This window comes from Hyaena hyaena, unplaced genomic scaffold (assembly GCF_003009895.1).
Source record: "Hyaena hyaena isolate Hyena2069 unplaced genomic scaffold, ASM300989v1 scaffold_6, whole genome shotgun sequence".
NCBI lineage: Eukaryota > Metazoa > Chordata > Mammalia > Carnivora > Hyaenidae > Hyaena > Hyaena hyaena.
The window spans coordinates 6,714,593-6,739,249 of NW_024080638.1; the positions used below are offsets into that span (position 1 = coordinate 6,714,593).

The window sequence follows — 24,657 nt, forward strand, 5'->3', positions numbered from 1 at the left end:
TTTAAAACCATGTCTGAAAAGGTTAGAGATATTCAGGATGTTTATCCAACAGAGCTTATTCTTAAAATTCCATTTATTCTCCTAGCTAGTAGGGGTGGTCTGAATATGATTTGTAATATGCCAGCTACTTAAAATATTTATTTTCTAGATCTTTTCCCTGTGTTAAATTTTTCCTATGTCAATTGATTGTCCCCTATGTTAAATCACTTCCCAATGCATGAAAGAATAGTCTGAAATTTTTCTAGTGTAGATCAAGTCTTAGCTTTTTTCATTTAGATCATTATTAGCTGAAAGTTTTATCACATTAATTGGTCTAAATCATATGGGTTAGCTATAAGATGTCATGACATCAAATAACTTCACTGAAATGAGAATTTACAGCCATATCAACAAATATTTGAGCACTTATTGTCTAGACACTGGGAAGGGTACAAAGATGTGTAAAACAGTTCCTCCCCTCAAAGGATTAATTTAAAAAAATACTGTAATAAAAGTTTCATTTCATTTTGAGAGCTCACCAAAAAAGTCTCTGCTGATACTGTTTTGCATCATTTCCCTAATTTGTACTCATGTAGTTCATCCATTACTAGGTCACTGAATATGTTGGTTTGCTGTGGAATACATAACACTGCTTTGAGTATTTTGATGAGAATCTTCCTTAGACCCTGTTTTAAAATCAGTCCGAAGGCAGAGCCATTCCTGCACCATCCGTTGTGTTCACAAAGGGGCACACATGTAGAAGAATGTGCAGATTGTTATCAATGACTATCATTTACCAAGTACTTGCAGTGTGCCAGAGTAGTAGGTGTTTCTGTAAGCTGTTTCACTTAATTCTCACAATAGTCCTGAGGGTAAGTAGGATTATTTCTCCTTCATAAATGAGGAAATCCACAGAAGTCAAATGTGTTCCCCATATCACAGCTCTTACATAAGAGCTGAAACCGGATCCAGATCCTATTAAGTTCTGTCCTTTTCTGCTGAAGCAGCTTGTTCACAAGGTGATTTGCTGTCCATCTGTGGACTCTCTGAAGTGATAAATTATACATGAAACCCCTGGTTTAATAAAATCATCAATATTCATTCAACTCCAAACTGAGAGCAGTGCCATCACCTGGCATGTTTATTAGTACAACATTGTTTAGGCCTCATTTTAAAAATTATTTTGATATAGAACATTTGGCAGTTTGTTTCTCCTCTGACCATGAATAGAGAGCAAAAGTCTGTGTCACTTTTTAAAGGACTCTTAACCTTGTCATGGAAGTAAGTGTGTGTACAAGTAATTATATTTTTTTAAACTGTCATTTGTTTTTACACCCAAATAAACCAAAAACTCAATTTCAAGAGAGTTCCTCATAAATCAGACAGGGAAAGGGAAGGTTGGGCTCTTAAGCCCAAAAGCCAATATTGCCAGCCATCAGTTACTGAATATTGATTGCCGGTCTCCCAGGGAGTTTGATCTTGCCTTCACATTTGGTGCCAGCAAATTAACAATATTTAATTTTTTTAATGTTTGTTTATTTTTGAGAGAGAGAGAGACAACATGAGTTGGGGAGAGAGGGAGATACAGAATTTGAAGCAGGCTCCAGCTCTGAGCTGTCAGCACAAAGCTGGATGTGGGGCTCAAACCCATGAGCGGTGAGATCATGACCTGAGCCAGTTGTACGCTCAATCAACTGAGCCCCCCCAAGTACCCCAACAATATCTAATAGGAGAATTTGTTGTCAATATTTTGTTTTTGTTTTTTTTTTACCTATTGAGATTGTTTTTAGGGCATTTGGCTGGTTCAAGTCATTTAAGCATGTGACTCTTGATCTCAGGGTAGTGAGTTCAAGCCCCACGTCGGGTGTGGAGCCTATTTAATAAATAAAGATTTTTTTTAACAAACTATTTGAAGAAAGATAACTATCCTTATGATTCTCAGAATTAGAGATAGACTGAAATCATTCAGATTTTCTCTAGTTTTGCTATATCCATAGTTCAATATATTAGAGACAAACACTTCTGGTTTTAATCAGGCTTCTTGTTGACTGGTTTTCTCTATCTATAGGAAAGGAATATTTTGATCTATATTTCTCTGGCCAAAATAGTGCTATAATACTTAGCATCTATAAATAGAAACTCTACTATATGATAAGGAAAATAAATTTCTAAGCCTAGAGAAGTCAAGAGGAGTGTATGGTAATTTATTGCAATAAGCTAATTTTTAAAAGGTTCATTTATGAAAAAAATGTTATAAATACTAAAGAATTAACAAGGTCTCTGTCAATTAGTTTAATAGATTTTTTCTCAAATAGAATTCCTTTATATCGGATCTTAACATATCACCACATGATAAAGTACAGCTAGAGAGTTGCTTATGAAGAAATCCCCTATTGCCACCTTTGTTTGGCACCCTCAGTCGTTTTTTTGTTTTTCTTAATGCATGGTATTCAGCATTGCTTCTCCCTGCTTAGATCTGGCTGAGATGAAGTGATTTTCACACTTGCATTTTCACAAGGCAAAGTGATGAAGACAGGATGATTTTAAGAGATCCTTGCCATAGAATATAATTGGGAAATAAATATACTCCATATTTCATCTTTTGGTGGTTAATGTATTTCTAATGATATAAAAACAGAAAAGGGAATGATATTGGCTAACTGCCAATGACTCTGATTTCACTTCTAATCAGAGAAAAGGAAGATAATAAAAATTTCTCATGCTTCATCCTATTTGTAAATCAATCAATTTGGCCTGCCTGAACTGAGGGAAACACCTAGGTTGGTATGGAAGATTGCATTATGTTTTAAAAAGACAACATTTTAATACATCTGAGTTGTTATGTAAACTATGTACACTCAGTATTAATGAAGTCAGTCCTCATTTGATCAGAATATTAGGTCAGAATATTAATGTAAACCATCAGCTTTGCTGAATTATAATCGTAGAGGCTGACCAAGAGAACCTCTAGGCCAGTGCTTTTCAGCGCTATGATGAATAGGAATCACCATGCCCTCTTGGGAATAGAGGAAAGGAGGGCAAGGCAGTAGAGATTGCAGCGGGGGTCCTCACCCGGATTCCTCATGCTCCCTATGCCCCGACTAGACTGAATGAACTCCTGCCTCCATGACACATCCTTTGCACGGGGACGCTGGAAAATAAGATTGGAAACCTCTAACCTAATCCACCCCACTTTCTTATAGAAGAGAGAAACAATAGATGAATGCCCAGATGTACACTCCTTATCAGAGCCAGAACTAGAACCTAAGCACCCTGATGTCCATAGATAAGAGTTCGGGGAAAGAAAATAACCCTACATTTCCACTGTGAAAGAGTATCCTTTTCTTGTTTTCAAAACTGTAATCCTTCCTTCTAAAAAGGAAACTGTGGTGTTGATGTTGTAGGTGCCTCAAGTTTCTGTTAGAAGTAGATTCAAGCTGCAGTTTCCAAATAGGCAATTTTTGCATGTGAATTGTCACGTTTCATTGTGTAGTGTTCTATCTTGATTTTAACAACTTCTCTTCTTGAAATTTGATGGCATAATCTCTAAACACAATCATTCGCCTTTTTTAACAAGCATCTCTCAGCTTACCCCATTCATATTTAGTTTTCATTTACAGAGGGAAAACAAGCTGCAGTTTACAAGTATATGAATTCCAATTATAGATTATGAACTAAAAAGTAATTTTTGTTTAGTGTCATGTTCGTTCGCATATCCAGCAACATCATATCTATATTATTAGTTTTGAATGCAGTCTCTGAAAGCCTTTTTTATTCTATGGAAAGGTTAAAATATCATCTTGAAAGTTTGAGACATATCTTCAGTCCAAAAGGTCAAACTTCTGTCAACACAATTGAGATGTTTCTGAAGTGAATTTAGTTAAACATAGGGAAGAAACAGAAAATGGGAACTAATGGAAGACCTATAGCAGGAAGATGTAGAAATACAAAGTATTTGTAAATTCTCCTGATTATCCTGCTTGTTCTTCTAAAAAGGAATTCAAGCATAAAAGAACATTTTTCACAAATTTTTATTTTACAAATTATATTTACCAGATTATAGTTGGAGAAAAAAAAGTGAAATTCTAGGACTTTTTTTTAAAGTACAGTGGAATTAATTGTCTTTTGAATGCAATGTTGAATTTTGCTACACTTCTAATGTTCTCCTTTGTATTACACTGGAATTAGTATTTTTACCATGGTACATCCATTTCAGAGAGCTTTGTAATGCTTTGGCATAATTTATTTATTTGTGATAAGTAGAATTAGGAAGACATCAGCAATATAGAACCTTCACAGTAATTGTGCATACTGTATTTAAGTGATTTTTATGTCTGTTTACTTTCTGTAATTACATTTTATAAATCAAGTAACTTAGTATACTTCCACTAGAAATTAATTTATAATGGATTATTTATACTGAATGAAGTAGCAGGTCCATTTTAGTATTAATCCACTCAGATTAACTTTATCTAACTGAATTTTTATATCTACAATTCATTATATTACAACTTTTTAAATAACATTTATAACAAAAGAACTTTTGTTTTATAAAGTATTTGTTACAAAAAAAAACCCATCTTGCCAAAAACCATTACAATTTCTATGCATTGTGTAATATTCAGTGATGTCACTGTTGAGATTTGCATGTTGTTGTCAGTGCCCTTGCATATCTGTGTTTGTGGTGTTTATGTGGGAATGTAAACCATTGCTGCTATCACTCATTGTAGCTAAACTGCAGAACTGTGCTAAGAGGCTGTGCAGGTCAACATTTGTATGTGTGACTTGTGAAAATATGTACTTAGTTGTTTAATATTTTGAGCCAGCACTTAGTGGCCTCTACAGAAAGAAACATTGTAGCTGTCTAGTGATGCCAACTTCAGCATCTTGTTTCACACGTGTAATTGCACGTCAGATTTTCTTCCATACTTTCCCCAACTCTTGGAAAGGAAATGTTTGCAAAATGAGAAAGCAAGAATTCTTAACTTTTCCCGTACTCCTCCCGCCTCAAATCTTTTTTTGTTCTTCGGATACTTGAACACCTTACAGAGAAATCCAATAGAATGCCAACACAGCAGCATAATGTACTTTTTACTGGTTACTTCTCTCCAGGTAAATGATGTAATAACAGGACTATGAGGTGCCTACATTATTTTTGTTGGTTACCATGGCTTATTGTCCAGACTGGATTTAATAAGAATATTTAGCTTTTCAAATGTATTAGCGACTGTGGAAACCTCAGAGTTCCCAAATAATTAACTTTTATATTCAGCATTCACATGGGCTTTGTAACATATTTGGCTGCCTTATAACAATCAGAATTTTTTCATGCCCACCTGTCTTTAGTTTTTCCTAATATTTCCATCTTGCATTAGTAATTCCAAACAAACCCTGCAATTCGAGAGAAAACTATTTCAGTGGATGAATTCTATGTTTTGTTAAAATTCAACATAGGGGAAATATACATTTATACTCAAACTGGAAGGGAAACAGTCATAAAATGTTAAGAAAAGAAAGCTACGTCCTTAAGAGCATTTTAATACCAACGTGTCAAAATTCCTTGCTTAGTGCAGGGTTTCATTCTGTCTGCTCAATGGGTTTATAATTATGAGATTCCTTTAATCTCCTGAATTATATAGAGGCTTTTTGTGTGACTGTCAGATGCATGGCAACAGCCAGTGCTTTATTTGGAAACATTGCTGCTGAAATTGCTGATTTAATTCTAAGAATATTAAAACGAATTCATCAAGGCCCCTGCCACTCCTTTGCTTAAAGGAAAAGAAAGGCAGATTTTAATTGTGAGCCTTTTCTCCAGAATATGCTTTAAACATTTGCCCCTCTATGGAGGTGATAAAGCAATAAAAGGAAACTCAATTATGTATGTTCTAAAGAAGTTCTGCCTTTGTCCAGTGGCCTCCAGAGCAGCACTAAAGTATTTCTTGATTCCTGCATTGGGGGTTTTCAGGCAAGGCATTTATATGTAGAATTTCTTTTATATTTTGGACACCAAAGATTATGGCATGATATATCATGATGATTAATGGTTTCTATTAGATAGCTGTGGCATGTTTATTTGAATCCTGCTCTTGGATTTTTTTACCCACTTTGGGTCTTCTTTATATTTTGTATGTCTGTCCTGAGGCTCTTATGCCCAGGGCAACTTTTTAATTAAATAATGCATATGTATTTATTAGGTTTCTAATTTATAGAGTATGTTCCACCATGACTTTAAACTTTTTTCACTGCTAAAATTAGACATAGATCTGCCAGATTAGTCCCATGGTGAGCAATAGTTTGTACCTTTTTTGTTGTAATCTGAAAATGTAACTGTAATCCCATAGGCCTGAAGCCTGGTAAGAGAATGACTGGAAGCATTTTGGATTCAACAGAATCACTTAAATGACTCATTTATCTGTTAAGATAAGAACTTCGGTTGCTTATTAGAATGAATGCTGTATTCAACTTAAATAAGGTCTTCCTTGTGAAGATTTCTTTTATTCTACCACTTAGAAGTTAATTGGGAATAAAAAGATAGATTTCTCAGTTTATTCAGTGTAATTTAACTCCAGACATTTATTTAAAACAGAAATATAGCCACCACAGCTAATACTTAGAAAAAATTTATGAAAAATGGTGCTGTTCTTTGAAGATACATTTATTTCCCAACCCCCCACCCCCATTTGGTAGATTGTCATTTTTGATATATTTCCTGGCCACTTGGCTTTTAGCTGACTTCTGTGAAAAAAGCATGTGTGCTTGATATTCACTCTAATAAGATTTTAAAATTCTTTTTAAAACTGCTGCAGTTATAAATTGTGAAAGAAGAGAAAGGAGTTGAAATGGAGGGAAATTTCTGTTAATATGTTAAAATGTGTGACTTTGATGCTCTTGGTTAATCCTCTGCCAGTTGATATTTGTATTACTATGATAGACCTTTTTGATAAGAATATACTGTTAGCTTCATTTTTATTTTGCTACTCACTGCATTTCACATTACGATGTTTTCATCTTTATCAGCTCACTGTTTTTGCTTCATATTTGTCTGTGTACTTGTGCTCTAAATAAAATTCTAGTTTTATGTCCCAGCGGCTTATTCCATTGTGTGTATATTGGCCTCTAACGTCGTGTAATTTTCTATTGTTTTCAGTATTTGTTGGTACGGCCTAAAACCTATGGAAGTAAGAAAAAAAATCCAATGAAATCAGCTAATGAGCATCCGTGATGTCTCCGTAATGAGAGCATGCTTTAATCACAGTATTTTGTCTGTATTTGGATATGACCAGTCTTCCTTCACTTAATAAATGGTTTTCCGCAAAGCTGGCTGCTCTTTGTACCTACAGCAAATGTTTTTAAAAGCATAGCCACATTTTGGGGGAAAAAAACTGTCCTGGTCACTGTGCCTTAGGCCCCAGGAGATAGTCAGTGCATATCAGATGTTTCTAACCACTGAGGAGGGGAAATCTTGGAAAAGAGTTGTTTCTACTTGTGTATGCTCACACGCAGTCCAGAGGGTAGGGAAGACACTTTAGGACAGCTGAATTAATCCTATGCTTCCTGGAGCCCCAGGTCCAAAAACCCTAGTAATGAAACTGAAGTCTCCAGTGCAAACTCAGTCTGTGAGCTCTGTCAGACAGTTGTACATAAGTTATACCAAGCAAAGTAGACGTCAAGTTACAGACTTCCTCATTTTTAGGAAAATCTTTTTGCTCACAAACAATTCTCCATGTGCCATTTATTGCATTTAGCATATTTGATGATATTCTTTGAGCAGAATAGGAATGATTATTCAAAATGATTACAGCTGTTAACTTCAGACATCTTTGTTGTGTCACTAAAATTATTTAATAGATAAAAACATTAAAACACAAGAAAATATAATGTTCCTTAATACAGTCATTGGTTTTACCAAAATGCAAATGTATTTCTTTCATGTCTATGAATAATCCACCAGTCTTTACTCATAGAAAGCTGAATATTGTAAGAATGCCTGGGTGACTCAGTCATTGAGCATCCCACCTCAGATTAGGTCATGATCTCACAGTTTGTGGGTTTGAGTCCTGCATCAGGCTCTGTGCTGACAGCTCAGAGCCTGGAGCCTGCTGCAGATTCTGTGTCTCCATCTCTCTCTGCCCCTCTCCCACTCATGCTCTGTCTCCCTCTCTCTCTCTCACTCTCAAAAATATATAAACATTAAAAAAAGTTTTAATAAAAGAAGAAAGCTGAATATTGCAAATAGAAGCAACAGCTATATTTTTGTGTGATAGTATTTTAAATTGTATTAAAGTTACTTTATAATTAGTTGTAACTTAGTTTATGTTTTCCTGTTACTTCATGAAACAAGGAACTCAGCTTTAAACTTGATTACAAGTTATATATTTAAAATAGGACAAATTAGGGGCGCCTGGGTCGCTTAGTGGGTTAAGGGTCCAACTTCAGCTCAGGTCATGATCTCACAGTCTGTGGGTTCAAACCCCGCATCAGGCTTTGTGCTGACAGCTTGGAGCCTGGAGCCTGCGTCAGATTCTGTGTGCCCCTCTCTTTCTGCCCCTCCCCCACTTGCACTCTATCTCTCTCTGTGTCTCTCAAAAATAAACATTAAAAAAAATTTAATGCAATAAAATGGGACAAATTTTATTTCCCCAATAGAGGACTGCTATTAGAATTCAAATTGAGTAATATTTAGCCTACAACTCAGAAAATATTTTCTTAAAATTTTTAAATTAATTTATTCATAATTTTTTCTGAAAAGATATCAAAAAAACTAAAATGGCTCATATGTACAAAATACTTAATGTTGGTGATACAGCATCTGAAAGTATGTTGAAAGCAAACATTGAATTTGGTGGCAAGCATCCTCAGACCAAACTATTGTTTTTTAAAAGAGCATATTTTCTTTATTACAATTTATAATGCTTTTAAGATGTGGAGGCAATAAATAAATACTCATTGTGAGCAATTTGACAAATACTGATAAATATAATAAAATAGGAAATAAAAATCACAGGAATTTTACTACCCATAAAAATAACTTAACATTTTGGTGTTTTATTTTACATATTATGCTTAGATGTCCTTCAGAAGTTGTAGTAAAAAAACATTGTAGTCAAACTGTATTTACTGTTTTTGTACATTTGGAAAAGATCTTTATTTAGCCTTTGATTTTTAAAAACATTTTATTTTTATTTTTTGAGAGAGAGAGCGCGCAAGCAGGGGAGGGGCAGAGAGAGAGGGAGACAGAAAATATGAAGCAGGCTCCAGGCTGTCCTGGCATGGGTCTTGAACCCACAGTGGGATCATGACCTGAGCCGAAACCAGATGCTCAACCAACTGAGCCACCCAGGTGCCCCAGACCATTAGCCTTTGAAAGTGTGATTATCATATAGCTACATAGCTTTCCATTGCATAATAGTACCAAAATTTAGTTTACAATGCTTTTGTTGGCTAGGATTTGTATCCAGTTTTTCCCTGTTGCATATTTGCCTTCAAGAACATCCTTAAGCATACATTTTTGTACATACCTATGATTCAATGTCTAGCATAAATTTCTGTAAGAGGAATTCCTGGGTCAAATTAAAAACATTTATTTTTCTTGCATATACGTTTCCAAAATCCTAGTCATTTGTATAACTGGCAAATAATTATTCATACTATAAAGCTTAAAAGTCCCACAGAGCTACATACATACCAGTGTGATATGTATCCTTATCCTTACAAATTTTTTTCTAAACTAGGGCAAGTTCCCCCTATCTGAGTCAAAACTTAGATATGGACCTTTTTATATTTTTGCTAGTCTGATAAATGAAATACATCCTCTTTTGATTATAAGGTCTTATTATTATTAATGCTTTTGTTGTTTGTATTTCTTCTATGAATAATTGCCTGTCATATCCTAGGCACATTTTCTAGTGAGTTATCTTTTTCCAATTGATTTAAGGGAGATTTTCATATGTACTTTGTCACTTTATGTGTTATAAGTATTTTCTCCTGGTCTGTTTATTGTCTTTTAAAATTTATTCATTGCAGAACTTTTGAATTTTTATGTCATCCGATTTGTTAATCTACTTTTTATAGCTCTGGGCTGTATCATGCTGAGAAAGGCTTTTCCTCTCAAAATCATGAAAATTGTCTTTATGGAAAGAGTCTTTTGAAAAAAGATCCATTTGGAAATGCATTGTGTATGGTATCAAATAGGAATATAATTTGCTTTTATTTTTGTTTTTCCAACTTAATAGCTTATTATCTCAATGCATTTATTGAAGAGTCCATCCTTTCCCCACCAATTCAAATTGGAGCCTTTTTTATTGACTCAATTTGCATATTTATACAGACTTCTGGACTTTCTTCTATAGCACTGATCTATTTGTCTTTACCAGAATTTAAACTATAAATTATTGCAGTGTTACAGTATATGTTTCTATCTTTCAGGGCAAAAGCTCCCAGTTATTATTTTCAAAATTTGCCTTCCTTTTCTTATGCATTTACTCTCCTAGATAAACTTTAGAATCAACCTGACCAGTAATAACAAAGAAAGGGATTTTGATTGGAATTACACAACATCAAAGATTACTTGAAGAAATTAAACATCTTTACAATATTGAGCTTTCCCATCCAGGTACATGGTATGATTCTTCATTTATTAGGTTTATATATTTTTAATTTTGATTTTTTGAAAGTTTTCTTATTGAATTTTATAGACATAAAAGTACACAAATAATGTACAGTTTGGTTAATGTTTATGAAGCAGGTATATTGCTATAACATAGAACATTACCTGAACCCAATAAAATTCCCTCATGTGCCCTGCCTTAGTTACCTCCCTAAGATAACTACTATGTTAAGAGTCACTTTACCTGTTTTCATATTATGTAAGTAGACCATTTCATATACTCTGTTGTGTCTGGCCTCTTTTGTCTAACCTTGTGTTTGTGGGCTTCATCCATATTTTCCATGTTAGTTGATTCCAGTACTCATTCCTTGTCATTATTATATAATAATTCATTGTATAAATATTTTACAACTTAAAATGTGTTCTATTGTTTATGGATTTAGGGATTATTCCATTTTGTGGCTTTCTATTATTGTGCTTTTATGAACGCTCATATGCCTTTCAGTAAACATGTACATATTTCTGTTGGGTATATACTCAGGTGTAGAATTGCTGGATCATAGAATATTTGTGTGTTCTGGGGCACCTGGGTAGCTCAGTCGGTTAAGTATCTGACTCTTGATTTCAGTATTCTACTTTTTTGAGTATATATGTTATTCTTTTTATAATTTCCTAGGACAGTTGATATCCAACCTTTCTTCTTTCCTGATCTCTGTATTCAACGCTATATCATTTCCTCTATAGATGCTAACAATAAGTGCATCTCACAGCTTTGACATGTATATTATTATTATCATTCAGTTTGAAATATTTTCTAATTCCCATTGGTTTTTTTCTCTTCATCGGAGGTTTATTTAGAAGTATACTGTTGCTTAATTGTCAAAAGTTATCTTCTTATAATTGATTTATATTTTAATTCTGCTGATACTCTGAATGATTTGATCATTTGGAATGTTGAAATTTGCTTTAGATCCTAGCATTTCTATTTTGGTAAAAGTGCCATGTATCTTTCAAAAGAATGTGTTTTCTGCAGTTGTTAGGTATGTAGCTCTTTGTGTATCAATTAAGTACAGTTTGATACTTGCATTGTTTACATCTTCTGTATCTATACTGTTTTCTGCATGTGCTTGTTCTGTTAGTTATGGAAAAGGATATATTAAAATGTTAGTTGTAGATTTGCCTATTTCTTTTTAAAATTCTTACAACTTTAGCTTTTTATATTTTCAGGCTATGTGATTAGATCCATAGAAATTTAGAATTGTTATATATCTTTTGGTTGAATTTTAGAACATTTCTCTTTAGGGGCGCCTGAGTGGCTCAGTCTGTTAAGTGTCTGACTCTTGATTTCGACTCCAGTCATGATCTCATGGTTCATGGGTATGAGTTCTGCATTAGGCTCACACTGACAGTGTGTTGCTGGCTTGGGATTCTCTTTCTCCTTCTCTCTCTGCCTCCCAGCCACAGGTCTGCACTCTCCCACTTTCAAATAAGTAAACTTAAAAAAAATTCTCTTTATTTATAGGAATACTTCTTGCCTTAAAGATTGTTTTATCTGATAATATAGCTATGCCAACCTTCTTTTCTTTATTGTTTACATGGTATATCTTTTTTCATCCTTTTGCTTTCAGGTTTCTACCCTATTTATTCCTGTGTGTAAGGACACATAGCTGAGTTTTGTTTATCCAGACTGACATCACTTATCTTTTAATTCCAATATCAATCCTGTAATAATTGATACTTTTAGGTGTAAATATATCCCAGGGGCACCTGGGTGGCTCAGTCAGTTAACCATCCAACTCTTGGTGTGAGCTTAGGTCATGATCTCACAGTTTGTGAGTTTGAGCCCTGCATCAGGTTCTGTGCTGACAATGCAGAGCCTGCTTGGGATTCTCTCTCCCCCTCTCTCTCTGTCTCTCCCACTCCCCCCCCCAAAATAAATAAATAATTAGATATAGATAAAAATAAAAAATAAACATATCCTACATTTTTTTTTTGCTTTGTCTTTTCTTTGTGCCTTGTTTTTAATTAAGCAAGTCTTTTTCATCCCATCTTCCTCCCGTATCAACTTACACATTCTTCCAATATTGTAGTGGTTACCATGGAGATTAAAATATGCATCCTTGCACTGTTAAAGTCTACTTTAAATTAGTGTTTTCATCATTTTCTGGATAATGCAAAGACCTTTCAACACTAGCTCCAGTTACTCTCTTCTGTGCTATTGTAATGAATATTAATTCTCCATTCATTTAAAGCCCCATAAGACACCATTAGTATTATTTTAAACAACTATGTTCATTTAGATTCACCTACATATTCCATCTTTCCAGTGTTCTTTATTTTTTGCTGTATCAATGTGCTTCCATCCTGGATCACTTCCTTTTCCTGGAAAATCTCCCTCTGTTATCACTTACTACTTGACTGCTGATAACAAATACATTCATTATTTTGTATGACTTCCTCTGTATTTTACCTTTATTTTTGAAGGATGCTTTGCTTAGTATGAATTCTACACTTGTAGCAGTTTTCTTTCAGCATGTTAATCATCTGTCTTCTGGCTTCCATCGTATCAGCTGAAAAACCAAACAATCTGTTATTGCTCCATTGAAGGTAATTTGCACTTTTCCTCCAGTTTCTTTTAAGATTTTCTCCTTGTGTTTCATCTGCTCAACTTGTAACACCCTGCACTGGACCATCCTGCCAACCACAGGTCCCTTTCTCACTCCACTCAAACCCTGACATCCTGTGCTGGGAAGCCCTCTTGCATGGAAAGCTCTCATCACACTTCCTGGGCTGTGATAACTGGCACCAGGCCACTCCCATGCAGGAAAGCCTTACTCACTCCAGTAAGACTCTGACTTTTCACATAGGGCTTCTTCCCATATCTCCCACTGCTGTGTGGGTGTCCTCAGTCTGCTCAGACACTCACACCACTACCCCTGAATGAGCTGTTTTATTTCTTCTGAGTTCAGGATCTGTTGTCTCCCCGCGGAAACATATTTCTTGCCCCAGTTTCCTGTACCCCTCACTGGGCAGTTCTATGCAGACGTCCTCTTTACCGTTCAGGCTTCATGCCTCACTGTAAGCCACCACAGTCCCTTCAGCACACGCATACTCCAGTACAGATGTCTACTTTGCTCTGCCCCACCAACAGCTTTGAATCTGAGTAGTTCAGGAGGAAAATGGAAACAGAAGAAGGGAAGAGGAAGAAGAGAAAGAAGGGAGAGGATTCTGTAAATTCCATTTTGTTAATAGATTCTAATGCTCTAATAAAATTTTCCTACCTTTGCCTTATTTTCTTGAACATATTAAAATTACTTGAAAGTCCGTGTCTGACAACTCCCATAATCTGGATAATCATGTCTGAGTTTTCTCTTGTTTTTCATTTATTTGGTCTTATTTTATAGCATGTCTGTTAACTTATCAATGATGGCCATTGTGTATGAAAGCTCATTGACGATGTTATCCTTCCTCCAGAGAGGATTTCAATTTCTGCTAGCTAGTAAATAAGGTAGCAGATCACCTTAATCCAGTTGACACTGTTCTTCAGATCTTCCTTGACTTACAGTGAGTTTATATCTCGATAAACCCATCATAAGTTGAAAATGTTTTAGGTTGAAAACACATTTAATATGCCTAACCTACTGAACATCTCTGCCTAGCCTAACCTTCCATGTGCTCAGAACACTGACATTAGCCTACAGTTGGGCAAAATCATCTAATGCAAAGCCTATTTAATAATAAAATGTTGAATAGCTCATGTAACTTACTGAATACTGTACTGAAAATGAAAAACAGAATGGTTGTGTGGGTACAGAATGTTATGAGAGTATCAGTTGTTTACCCTTCTCGTGTGGTTGACTGGATGTTGTAGCTGGCCACTACTGCCCAGCACTGTGAGAGAGCATCCAACCACATATTGCTTAACCCAGGTAAAGATCAAAATTCAAATTTTTAAGAACAGTTTCTACCGAATGCCTATCACTTTTGCATCATTGTAAAGTCAAACAATCGTTAAATCAGGGACCATCTATATTTCGTTTCTCTTATTCTTACAGTTAAGCCCTTCCTGGGTCTCAAATGAAAGCCTGTATTGTTACCAAGTCTTCTATGCCTTAGAAGGCCCTGGATTACTATTCTTGACTCCTCAGTGCCGTGAGGTTTCCTCTTAGTGACTTCCCCTTTCTACTTGGTTTCTTTGCATCTTGCCCCTGTGTGTTTAGTTTAGGAATCACCAGTTTCTAGAAGGAAAATTCCACGCAGGGTGTTGGCTCACTTTTCCATAGTTCCCTCCCTCCAGGATCTCCAACTCTCGACTACTGGCTGCTTGTTAGCCCTGTACTTGAATATGTGTGTGCTTGTTTCACTGGGATTGCTGTAGACTTCAGGCTGCTTGTTTCTCTTTGGGTTCTATGACCTGCATTGCAACCCTTCAGATGACTGAAGAGGAAAACATGATGATCAATGCAGAACTCCCCTCTGTGCATTTCCCTTCTCACCAGGATGTTTGCTCTTTGAGTTCCAGTTATTGTGGTTGTTTTCCAGGGCATCGTATCTAGCTTTATTCCCATCAGGAAAGATAGTGTAATACCAGCTGCTTCATGATAGCCCTAAGTGGAAGTCCTCCTGCCATCATTTTTGAGTTTTCATTTCTTTTGTTAACTTGTTCTGTTGCTGTGTCTTTCATGATTGAAAATGTCTTCATTTTGCCCTAGTGCTTGAATGATACTTAAGATAGGTAATAGAATTATTCATTTTATAGTCTTTTTCCCTCACAACTCTGAGAAGATAGAGTCATTATATTGTAGCATGTGGTGTCACAGATTCGAAATCTGATTCTTGTTACTATGTTAGTGGCTTCCCCCCTCCTTACTAGAAAGAACATAGAATTTTCTTTTTGTTCATAGACCTGGGAAATTTCACTAAGATATGTTTATATATGTGTCTTCTTCAGTATGTCTGTTTGACAGTTCATGAGCCTTAACATCCTAAAGATTAAAATCTCTTTGATTAATGGAACTTTTCATATATTGTTTCTTTGACTATTTTTTGTATTCTGTCTTTTCAATTTTTTTCTTTTGAACTCTTATCAGATGGATTTTGAATCTCCAGCCTCAGTCAGTCTCCCATCCCTCTTACCCCACCCTCATCATTTAAACGCTGTTAGGATTTTGTTTGCCCTTCAGGGAAAATTCCTTCCATGTCACTAATCTGTCTTTTAGCTCTGTTTATTCAAATACAAATAGCTCTTCTATCAACTATTGTTTAAGTATGTTTTTGTCAATCATTTTCAATTTCTACAGTCTTTTTTTGTTCTCCTATTTTTCCTTTTCCAATGAAAGCTGTCCTTGTTTTAAGGATGCATTGCGCTCTGCGGTCTATGTAATGATACATTTGTGATCTTTTAAACTTTTTATTTGATTTTCTGAGTTAACACTGTGGGAGAATAAGAATGTCGATTTGCTTGATCTGCCTGGGAAATTTAGTAACTTTCATGCTATTGGTTTTCCCCAGTTGCCAAGTAATGCTTGTGTGCTCACATTTAAAAATGAAAGTCTAGATGCATCATTGCTGCTAGCTCACCGGAATTTCCTTAGACATTGCTAAAGGGTTTTGTTTGATACATCTGGATAGAGTTCACTTTTTTTATTTTTAATATTTTTATTTATTTATAGGAGAGAGAGAGAGAGACAGCATGAGCAGGGGAGGGTCAGAGAGAGAGGGAGTCACAGACTCTGAAATAGGCTCCAGGCTCTGAGCTGGCAGTCAGCATAGAGCCCGACGCGGGGCTTGAACCCACGAACCGCGAGATCATGACCTAAGTGAAAGTCGGACACCTAACCGACTAAGCCACCCAGGCGTCCCTGGATAGAGTTTACTTTTGCCAGTAATAGTTGAGCACAGGGTTTTGCAAATGAGCTTCACCCAGGTGTAATGAATGAGTGGACAAAGAAGCCCCAGGAATACGCTTCCCTTCAGGGTATATAAACTGAAAGCAACCTGGGAAGCTGGGAGCTCGCAAATGCAGACACTGGGAAGGTGTTACCTATGACAGGGCATGCATTCAGGGCATTTTTTTGCCTTTTTTACAGCTGCTTTTGGTTTTTCCTTCCCTGTGTCCAGTGGGGCTGCCTAGGTTTCCTGAGGCAATGCCCCTTCTCTTTCTGACTCTGAGGGTAGTCTTTCATAGCAATTTCCCTCACTTTACACACTGTGCTTGCCAACACCTATGCTGTACATGATGTATGTGGTAGCCACGCATCGAGAACCAGGGTAATTGTTCAAATCTGACCATCCTTAGAGTGAGTACCTGACCCCATCGATGGGGCCACTCCCCCTTCGATGGCCAGCTCTTCCCAACTTTGAGCTTGGAGTTTGCCTGTTCTCCAATGGAAGGAGAATTCAAATCCTTCTTTAGTGGTCCCCTCTTTGTCCCATATTCAGTTATAAGTTCTTACTTTTGTTTGTTTCTCCATCAGTACGGTCTCCTAAAAATGTCCTCAGCACCATAGCTTTCCCACTTCTACTCAGAATTTTCAAAGAGCAGTTTATTAAGTAAATTTAATTTCATCTTTAAATACTCTAATGAAAGAACCGTATATGTCATTTAATCATTTTCTCACAGTTTATTTCCTTTTAGGTAAGCATAAGAGCATTCTTTACCAGTTTCTCTATGTACTAGGATTCTGTTTTCCATTTTCGGTATACAGTCTCTGTCCAATGATAGAATGAAGTTATTTAAAGCTATGTAATTTTTTTCATGTAATAATTAAACTTAAACCTCATATCTTACAGTGTGACTTTTTTCTATTCCTATACTGTACTGAAATGGTGGGGACTGGGCTATGTTGCAAATACATCCTGTTTGTGGTTATTTAAAAAAATAAATAAATAGGGGTACCTGGGTGGCTCCATCAGTTAAGTGTCCAACTTCAGCTCAGGTCATGATCTCGCGGTTCATGAGTTTGAGCCCCACATCCGGCCATGTGTTGATAGCTCAGAGCCTGGAGGATGCTTCAGATTCTGTGTCTCCCTTTCTCTCTGCCGTTCCCCTACTTGCACTCTATCTCTCAAAAATAGATAAACACTAAAAAATAAACAAACATAGTGAAACTGTAGTGGTTGTGTAAATAATTCAGACTTCGTTCTCACTAAAGGCTAATTCAGTTAAATGTTGGGGACCAGCATATACTGTTCATAAGTGGCTAATATCTAAATTGTATTCCATACTGAGAACTTTATTTGTGTAATACCTGCTGCCTTTGCTGTGGCAGCTAGAACACAGAGTCAGTGGGAGCCAGGCCCACACCCTAGCTCCAGCACTTGCTAACTCTATGACTTGGGACAGCCCAGTGCCTGGCACAGAGAGGACACCTTGGTAAATATTGGATGAGTGATGTATGAAGTTACTAAATGTATGAGGTAATTCAGTTTCCTTATCTGTAAAATAAGTATAGCAACACAACTGCTTAGTGATTACAGATTGTTTATATACCTCTTGGCATATAGTAAGCATTCAACTAATACTGGATGTAGTAATAAATTTTATACAAGAATTATTTCATTAATATCAAGCAAGGCCCAATATGAGTGATCTCAGTTTATGAAGGTGGTGAGAATATGCTTATGACTCAGTCACTTCGGATAGCATTTTTAGCATTATTTCTTCCTCTCTTGCTAAAAGCATCTATTAAAGTAGATTGTGTGTTCAGCAGTTCAACAGCAAACTTAAAGAGTGAAGAACACAGTCTCAAGGAACAGTACAAACCAACTGGAGATCTTCTGGACACAATTATATCCCAGTTCTAAGGAATAAAAAAGTAAACGTAAGACACATACTGAGAGAATAAGGGAGTTGGGTTCATGTGAGGAAAGTTATGTAGAAGTGAGCTTGGAATTAGAAATGGGAAAAAATACAGTAATTGGCCCAAAGACCATGGGGAGATTTCTTCGCTTCAGGTGAGGAGGTTGGTGTGGTGTCCTGGGCCCAAGTGGATGCTGGGGATGACAGGAGCTGGTGGTTGCAAGTCCTCAGTGGGAGCACTGAAAGGTGAGGTGACTTAGGCAAAGTGGAGCCCATTTGCAGATCACCTTGGTAATAGCACTAACTTTCCATGTTACTGTTTCTCAGCCTCTTAGTGCCTTGTTTGAACATAGAAACATTCCAAAGAGGATCAGAACCATTAGATAAATTACAGGTTGGCATTGCTTTCATTTTAAGGTGGTCTACCTTGATTTTTTTTCTATCCAAAGACAACAGTTTAAATAATTTAAGTTTGGTTTTATTAGATCACAGGGTATAAAGAAAGGTCTAATGGTTGTGGACTTGATTATCTCTTTGGTAGCCAACAATTAAGGTGGACACTTTGAAGAAGACCAGTGTTCATCTGACATAGTTTGACAGTTGCAGTTTATAATCTGTTCCTTCTCCTCTGAGATGCTGTGAGGCCTTCTGGCAGTTCTCCCTTCTTTTCCATAAAATTATTCTCACTTTACCTTCCCTTCTGATTCTAAGGTAGCTGATGGATTGTGGAGTCAGGGTTTAAATATCTCTTTGTTCATTTGTGAATTAAAGAAATATGCCAACACCATTTAATTCAAGGCTGTCCAGGAGAGCACATAAGACACTCTCTTACAGAGAAATAACATCTCTGCATGCACTGAGGGTCAAGAGAAAGGATGCGTAACTTGCCTTCCCTTATTTCCTTCTAATTTTTGTTGTTGTTGTTCATATGAATACCTTGTTTTTCCAGTGAAAATTTTAGATAGAAGATTGTTTTTCTGCATTTTTTTTCCTTCTGTTATTGGAACACTGGCATTGGTGCATCAGTTGATATATGGCAAAAATACTGGGGTCAAATGCAAGTTTATTGCATTAATTCCATTCTAGAAATATTGATACCTACTTTATTTATTCTAATATATGTATACTTAACAGAAATTTAATTTTTTAAAGTGTTGTCTCATAGGAGATTTCTGTTATTTAACATGATTCCAAGATGTAATTCTCTAAAGAAAGGAATGGCAAATTATTTTAATGCCTTTTATTGTTTTTGTTTCTAGCCTATTCTACTAAGCTCAACAAATTTCCTGTATTTAATATTAACGATGACTTGAATGATCTGTGTACCAGTGCAGTAAGCCCAAACACTACCAAAGCCACACGATATGCCCTGAATGTGTGGAGATATTGGTGCATGACCAACGGGCTCAAAGATCACACGGACATCACCAAGGTAAGAAACTCTTGAGTCTACTTCTTTCAGCCAACTTCACAGCTTCTGAGTGCCAGACATTGTGTTAAGCATTGTGGGGAACACCAAAGTGTTGCTTTTTGCTTAAGGAAACTTTGGAAGAACATGAAATTGAAAGAAAAATATACACAGTGCAAAGCAGAATTTTATAAGTGTTCTGTGAGTTTACAGATCAGAGATGCCAAAAATTCAGATGGATAAATTAATTTCAGTCTGATGAGACTAGTGAGATAGTTAAAGCTGTGTTTTGAAGGAGAGTTAGAATTTCACTAGAATTGGATGAAGAAGAATCTTCTAGGCTGAGTGACATAAGAAAGAATAAGATTTGGAGGGTAGACATACTTGCCTGCCTTGGAGACTTTCTATATGGGGAGACTGGACTATAAAACTAGATTCTGATAAACCTTTAAATGCCAAACTAAGATCTTATGAATATTGGGAAGCCGTTGAAGTTTTGTTTTATTTTTGTTTGTAAGGAGTAGTTTATCTGAATGATTATTACAGTAGCAGCTGGAAAGGTACTGTCACAATAGGGAAAGGTGACTGTAAGATCTAAAGGGTTAGCCTAAAGGGAAATCACTGAAGTTTTCTTAACAGGGAATAACATAATGAAAGAGATATTTGGGAAAAATTAATTGGAAGTGATTAGCAAAAATTTATTTAGTATTCTTGGTCCTCAATTTCTCCAGTTGTAAAATGAGCTCTTAAAATCTCTTCCAACTTGAAATGTTTGTGAATGGAAGGAAACATTCTTGGACATATAGAGATAGAACAGAAAAGCATGGTTTGATTTGGGTATACTGAGTCTAAATCAGACAGATGTCCAAATGGGCATGTCCAATAAACAGTTGGGAATGTGGGACTTAAAACATGGGAGAAAAAGGGGCACCTGGCTGGCTCAGTCAGTAGAGTATGTGACTCTTGATCTTGGGGTCATAAATTCAAGCTCCACGTTGGGCTTACTTAAAAAAAAGTTTATATTGTGATGAGCACTGGGTGTTATATGGAAACCAACTTGACAATAAACTATAAAAGAAAAAAATAATTTATATTTATATATACCTACACACACAAGCAAGTATGGGAGAGATGTGAAAGCTGGAAGTATAGATTTAAAGGTCTTGCACGTAGAGGTCATATCTGAAGCCCAAGGCAAGTACATCTCCAAGTTCAGGTGTTGTGTTTAGGGCACCAGCAATAGATGAAATAAGAAATCCAGGCTTCTATTTCTTTATTTTTTTAATGTTTATTTACTTATTTTTGAGAGAAGGGAAGAGAGCAAGATTGTGTATGCACAGGGGACGGGCAGAGAGAGAGAATTCCAAGCAGGCTCCATGCTGTCAGTGCAGACCTCAGTGTGAGGCTCCATCTCACAAACCACGAGATCATGACCTGAGCTGAAACGAAGAGTCGGTCGGTTAACTGACTGAACCACTCAGGCGCCCCTTCAGGTTTCTATGCCTGACAACGTGGTGCTACAGATCCTGTGAGTGGCCTTTCTGCTCTACTTGCAAAAGGAAAGGAAACATCCACAGTATGTGTGTGCACGCGCACACACACACCCACATACACATACACACACCAGCTGAAACTGGAACAGTGAGCAGGAGAACATATGAAAGGCAGGGTCCTCCCTGAGGACATAGATTGATAACATTATCAAGGAAGGGAAGAGACAGATAGATGCACTGATGAATCCTGGATTTAGGAGAGGAAACTAAAAGGAGCTGTAAGAGGTTCTAGGCTCTCGATTTGGCTCCTCACAGAGTCATATGCTAATAAGTTTTGAAGTGAAACACCCAAAAGGTAGGGGCTTAGTTTTTTTGCAGATTAAAGTCAACTAAATATGTGTTCATTAAAAAAGGAGGGGTGTGCGCCTGGGTGGCTCTGTTAAGCAACCAACTTCTTCTCAGGGCATTGATCTCACAGTTCATGGGTTTGAGCTCCGCAATGGGCTCTATGCTGACAGCAGAGAGCCTGCTTTAGGTCCTTTGTCTCCTTCTCTTTTTGCCACCCCCTCTCTTGCACTATCTCTGTCAAAAATTTAATAAACATTAATGGGCACCTGGGTGGCTAAGTTGGTTAAGCATCTGACTTCAGCTCAGGTCGTGATCTCACGGTCTGTGAGTTCAAGCCCTGCTTCCGGCTCTGTGCTGACAGCTCAGAGCCTGGAACCTGCTTCAGATTCTGTGTCTCCCTCTCTTTGCCACACCCCCCTCAAAAATAAAAATGTAAAAAAAATTAATAAACATACAAAAAACAAAAACACCAGCCACTCAAGGAAATAGATCACCATGAGTGAGGTTGCATAGACACAGCAAACAATAGATTTAGATACCAAGAACTTGAGATAGTAGATTATAGACTAATATATATGAAATATTTACAGAAATGATAAGAATTATAAAAATGAGCAAGCAACAACATACTTATCAAAATAATTTAGCAGATTTGAAAATAACAAAAAATTTCCACTTGGGGACATAATGAGGCCCAAAATTACCCTTCTGGTATAACAACTAGAAAACTGAGCACAATATGTGCAACAGATAGCAACAAAGCCTTTAGAGACAGGTAACATAGGAGAGTACTGAGAAAGGTCTTGTATCAGATGTTAATAGTTAGCTGGAGGCCAACTTCTGCTCTAATCCCACCCAGCAAATCTTCAAAGCTAGACCCAGGTGCATGACAAGGTGCTAGCATCACTAATAATCAGGGAAATGAAAATCAAAACCACACTGAGATACCACCTCACACCTGTCAGAATGGCTAATATCAAAAAGACAAGAAATAACAAGTGTTAGTGAAGAATGTGGAAAGGGAACCCTTGTGCTTTATTGGTGGTAATGTAAATTAGTGTAACCACTATGGGAAACAGAATAGAGGTTCCTCAAAACATTAAAAATAGAATTACCATATGATCCAGCAATTCCACTTTTGGGTATTTGTCTCAAAAACAAAAAGATCTATGCACCCTCATGTTCATTGCACCATTATTTACAATAGCCAAAACATGGAAGCAACCTAAGTGTCCATCAATGGAGGAATGGATTAAAAAAAAAAAATGTGATGCATATATACACAGTGGAATATTATTCACCTATAAAAAAGAAGGGAATCTTGCCATTTCCAACAACATGAATGGACCTCGAGGGCATTATGCTAGGTGAGGTAAGTCAGACAGAGAAAGACAAATGCCATAAGATTTCACTTATATGTGGAATCTTGAAACAAAACAAAATAATAACAATCACAAAAGCCAAACTGAACTCATAGACAAATAGAAAAGATTGTGGTTGCTGAAGGGGAGGGGAAGGGGCATTGGGAAGGAGAGTAAAATGGGTAAAGGTGGTCAGAAGGTTCAAACTTCCAGTTATAAAATAAATAAGTCATGGGAATGTGATATACAATTTGGTGATGATAGTTGATAATACTGTATCGAATATTTGAAAGTCGCTAAGAGAGTAGATCTTAAAAGTTCCCCCACACAATACAAAAAATTTAACTATGTGTGATGATCGATGTTAACTAGTCTATGGTAATCATTTTTCAGTATATACAAATATTAAATCATTGTGTTGTACATCTGAAACTAATGTAGTGTTATATGTCATTTATATCTCAATTTTTTAAGTAAAAAAAAAAAGTCAGGACATAGAAGGATTGAATGATCTTCAAGTAACTTAACTGTGTCCTAGAACAAAGCTTAAGAATATTTATAGGAACATAAAAATATCTAGAAATAAAGTAATAAAATTCACAATGTCTATCATCTAAACAAAAATTATCAGACCTTCAAAGAAGCAAGAACATATCCCTTAAAAGAATGAATCAATCAAAACCAACCCAGATCTAACACACATTTTAGAATTAGCAGACAAGACATTAAAGTTATCTTAAAGAAGATAAACAAATGGCCAATGAGCACATGAAAAAACACTCAACTTCATTAGACATCAAGGGAACACAAATCAAAACCACATGAAATTCCACTTCACATTCAATAGAAGACTACAATAATAATAATTTTGTAAAAAGATAATAACAAGTGTTGGTGCAGATGTAGAGAAATTGGAACTCTCTTACACTTCTGGTGGGAATATAAAATGATGTAGCTGCTTTGGAAATAGTCTGGCATTTCCCCAAAAGTTTTGAACGTATAGTTACTCTTTCACCCAGCAATTCCACTCCTATGCATATATCCAGAAAATTAAAAACATGTATCCATAAAAAATCTGAGTTCTAGCACCACATTGGGCATATTTGCTGTAGTCTTATTCACAATAGCCAAAACATAGAAACAACCCAAATGGTATGATCAGATGAATAGATAAAATGTGGCATATCCATATAATGGAATATTACTTGGCAATAAAGATAAATGAAGTACTGACAGATGCTTACAGCATGAATGAACCTAGAAAATGTTATACTAAGTGAAATAAGTCATAAACAAAAGGACAAGTATGTGTTATTCCATTTATGTAAGATATCTAGAAGAGGCAAGGTCGTAAAGACAGAAGGTCTGATAGAGGTTACCCTGGGCTGAGGGAGGAGAAAATGTGGAATTAATGTTGAATGAGTACAGTTTGGAATGATGATGAAGTTCTGGAAATTAATAGTGGGAGTGATTGTGCAAGGTTATAAATGTACTCAATGCCAATGAATTGTATATTTATAGATGATTAAGATAGTAAATTATATATATTTTACCATAATAAAAACATAAATCAGTACAAATGTACCTACTTTACCTTTATTAATAATTTTAAAATTCACCTGTTCTCACAGACCCCTTAACAATTTCTTCATCCCTACTAA

General features: G+C 36.1%; 1 protein-coding gene across 2 annotated transcripts in view; it reads left to right on the forward strand.

Annotated features, from left to right (window-relative positions):
* Nucleotides 1-24,657, forward strand: part of KIAA1958 (KIAA1958 ortholog) — a 152,490-nt gene that overhangs the window by 119,105 nt on the left and 8,728 nt on the right. For both annotated transcript variants that reach the window (XM_039239737.1, XM_039239729.1), the window contains one exon: nucleotides 19,646-19,818. In XM_039239737.1, the coding sequence (XP_039095668.1) occupies nucleotides 19,646-19,818 (173 nt within the window). The remainder of the gene's footprint in view (nucleotides 1-19,645; nucleotides 19,819-24,657) is intronic.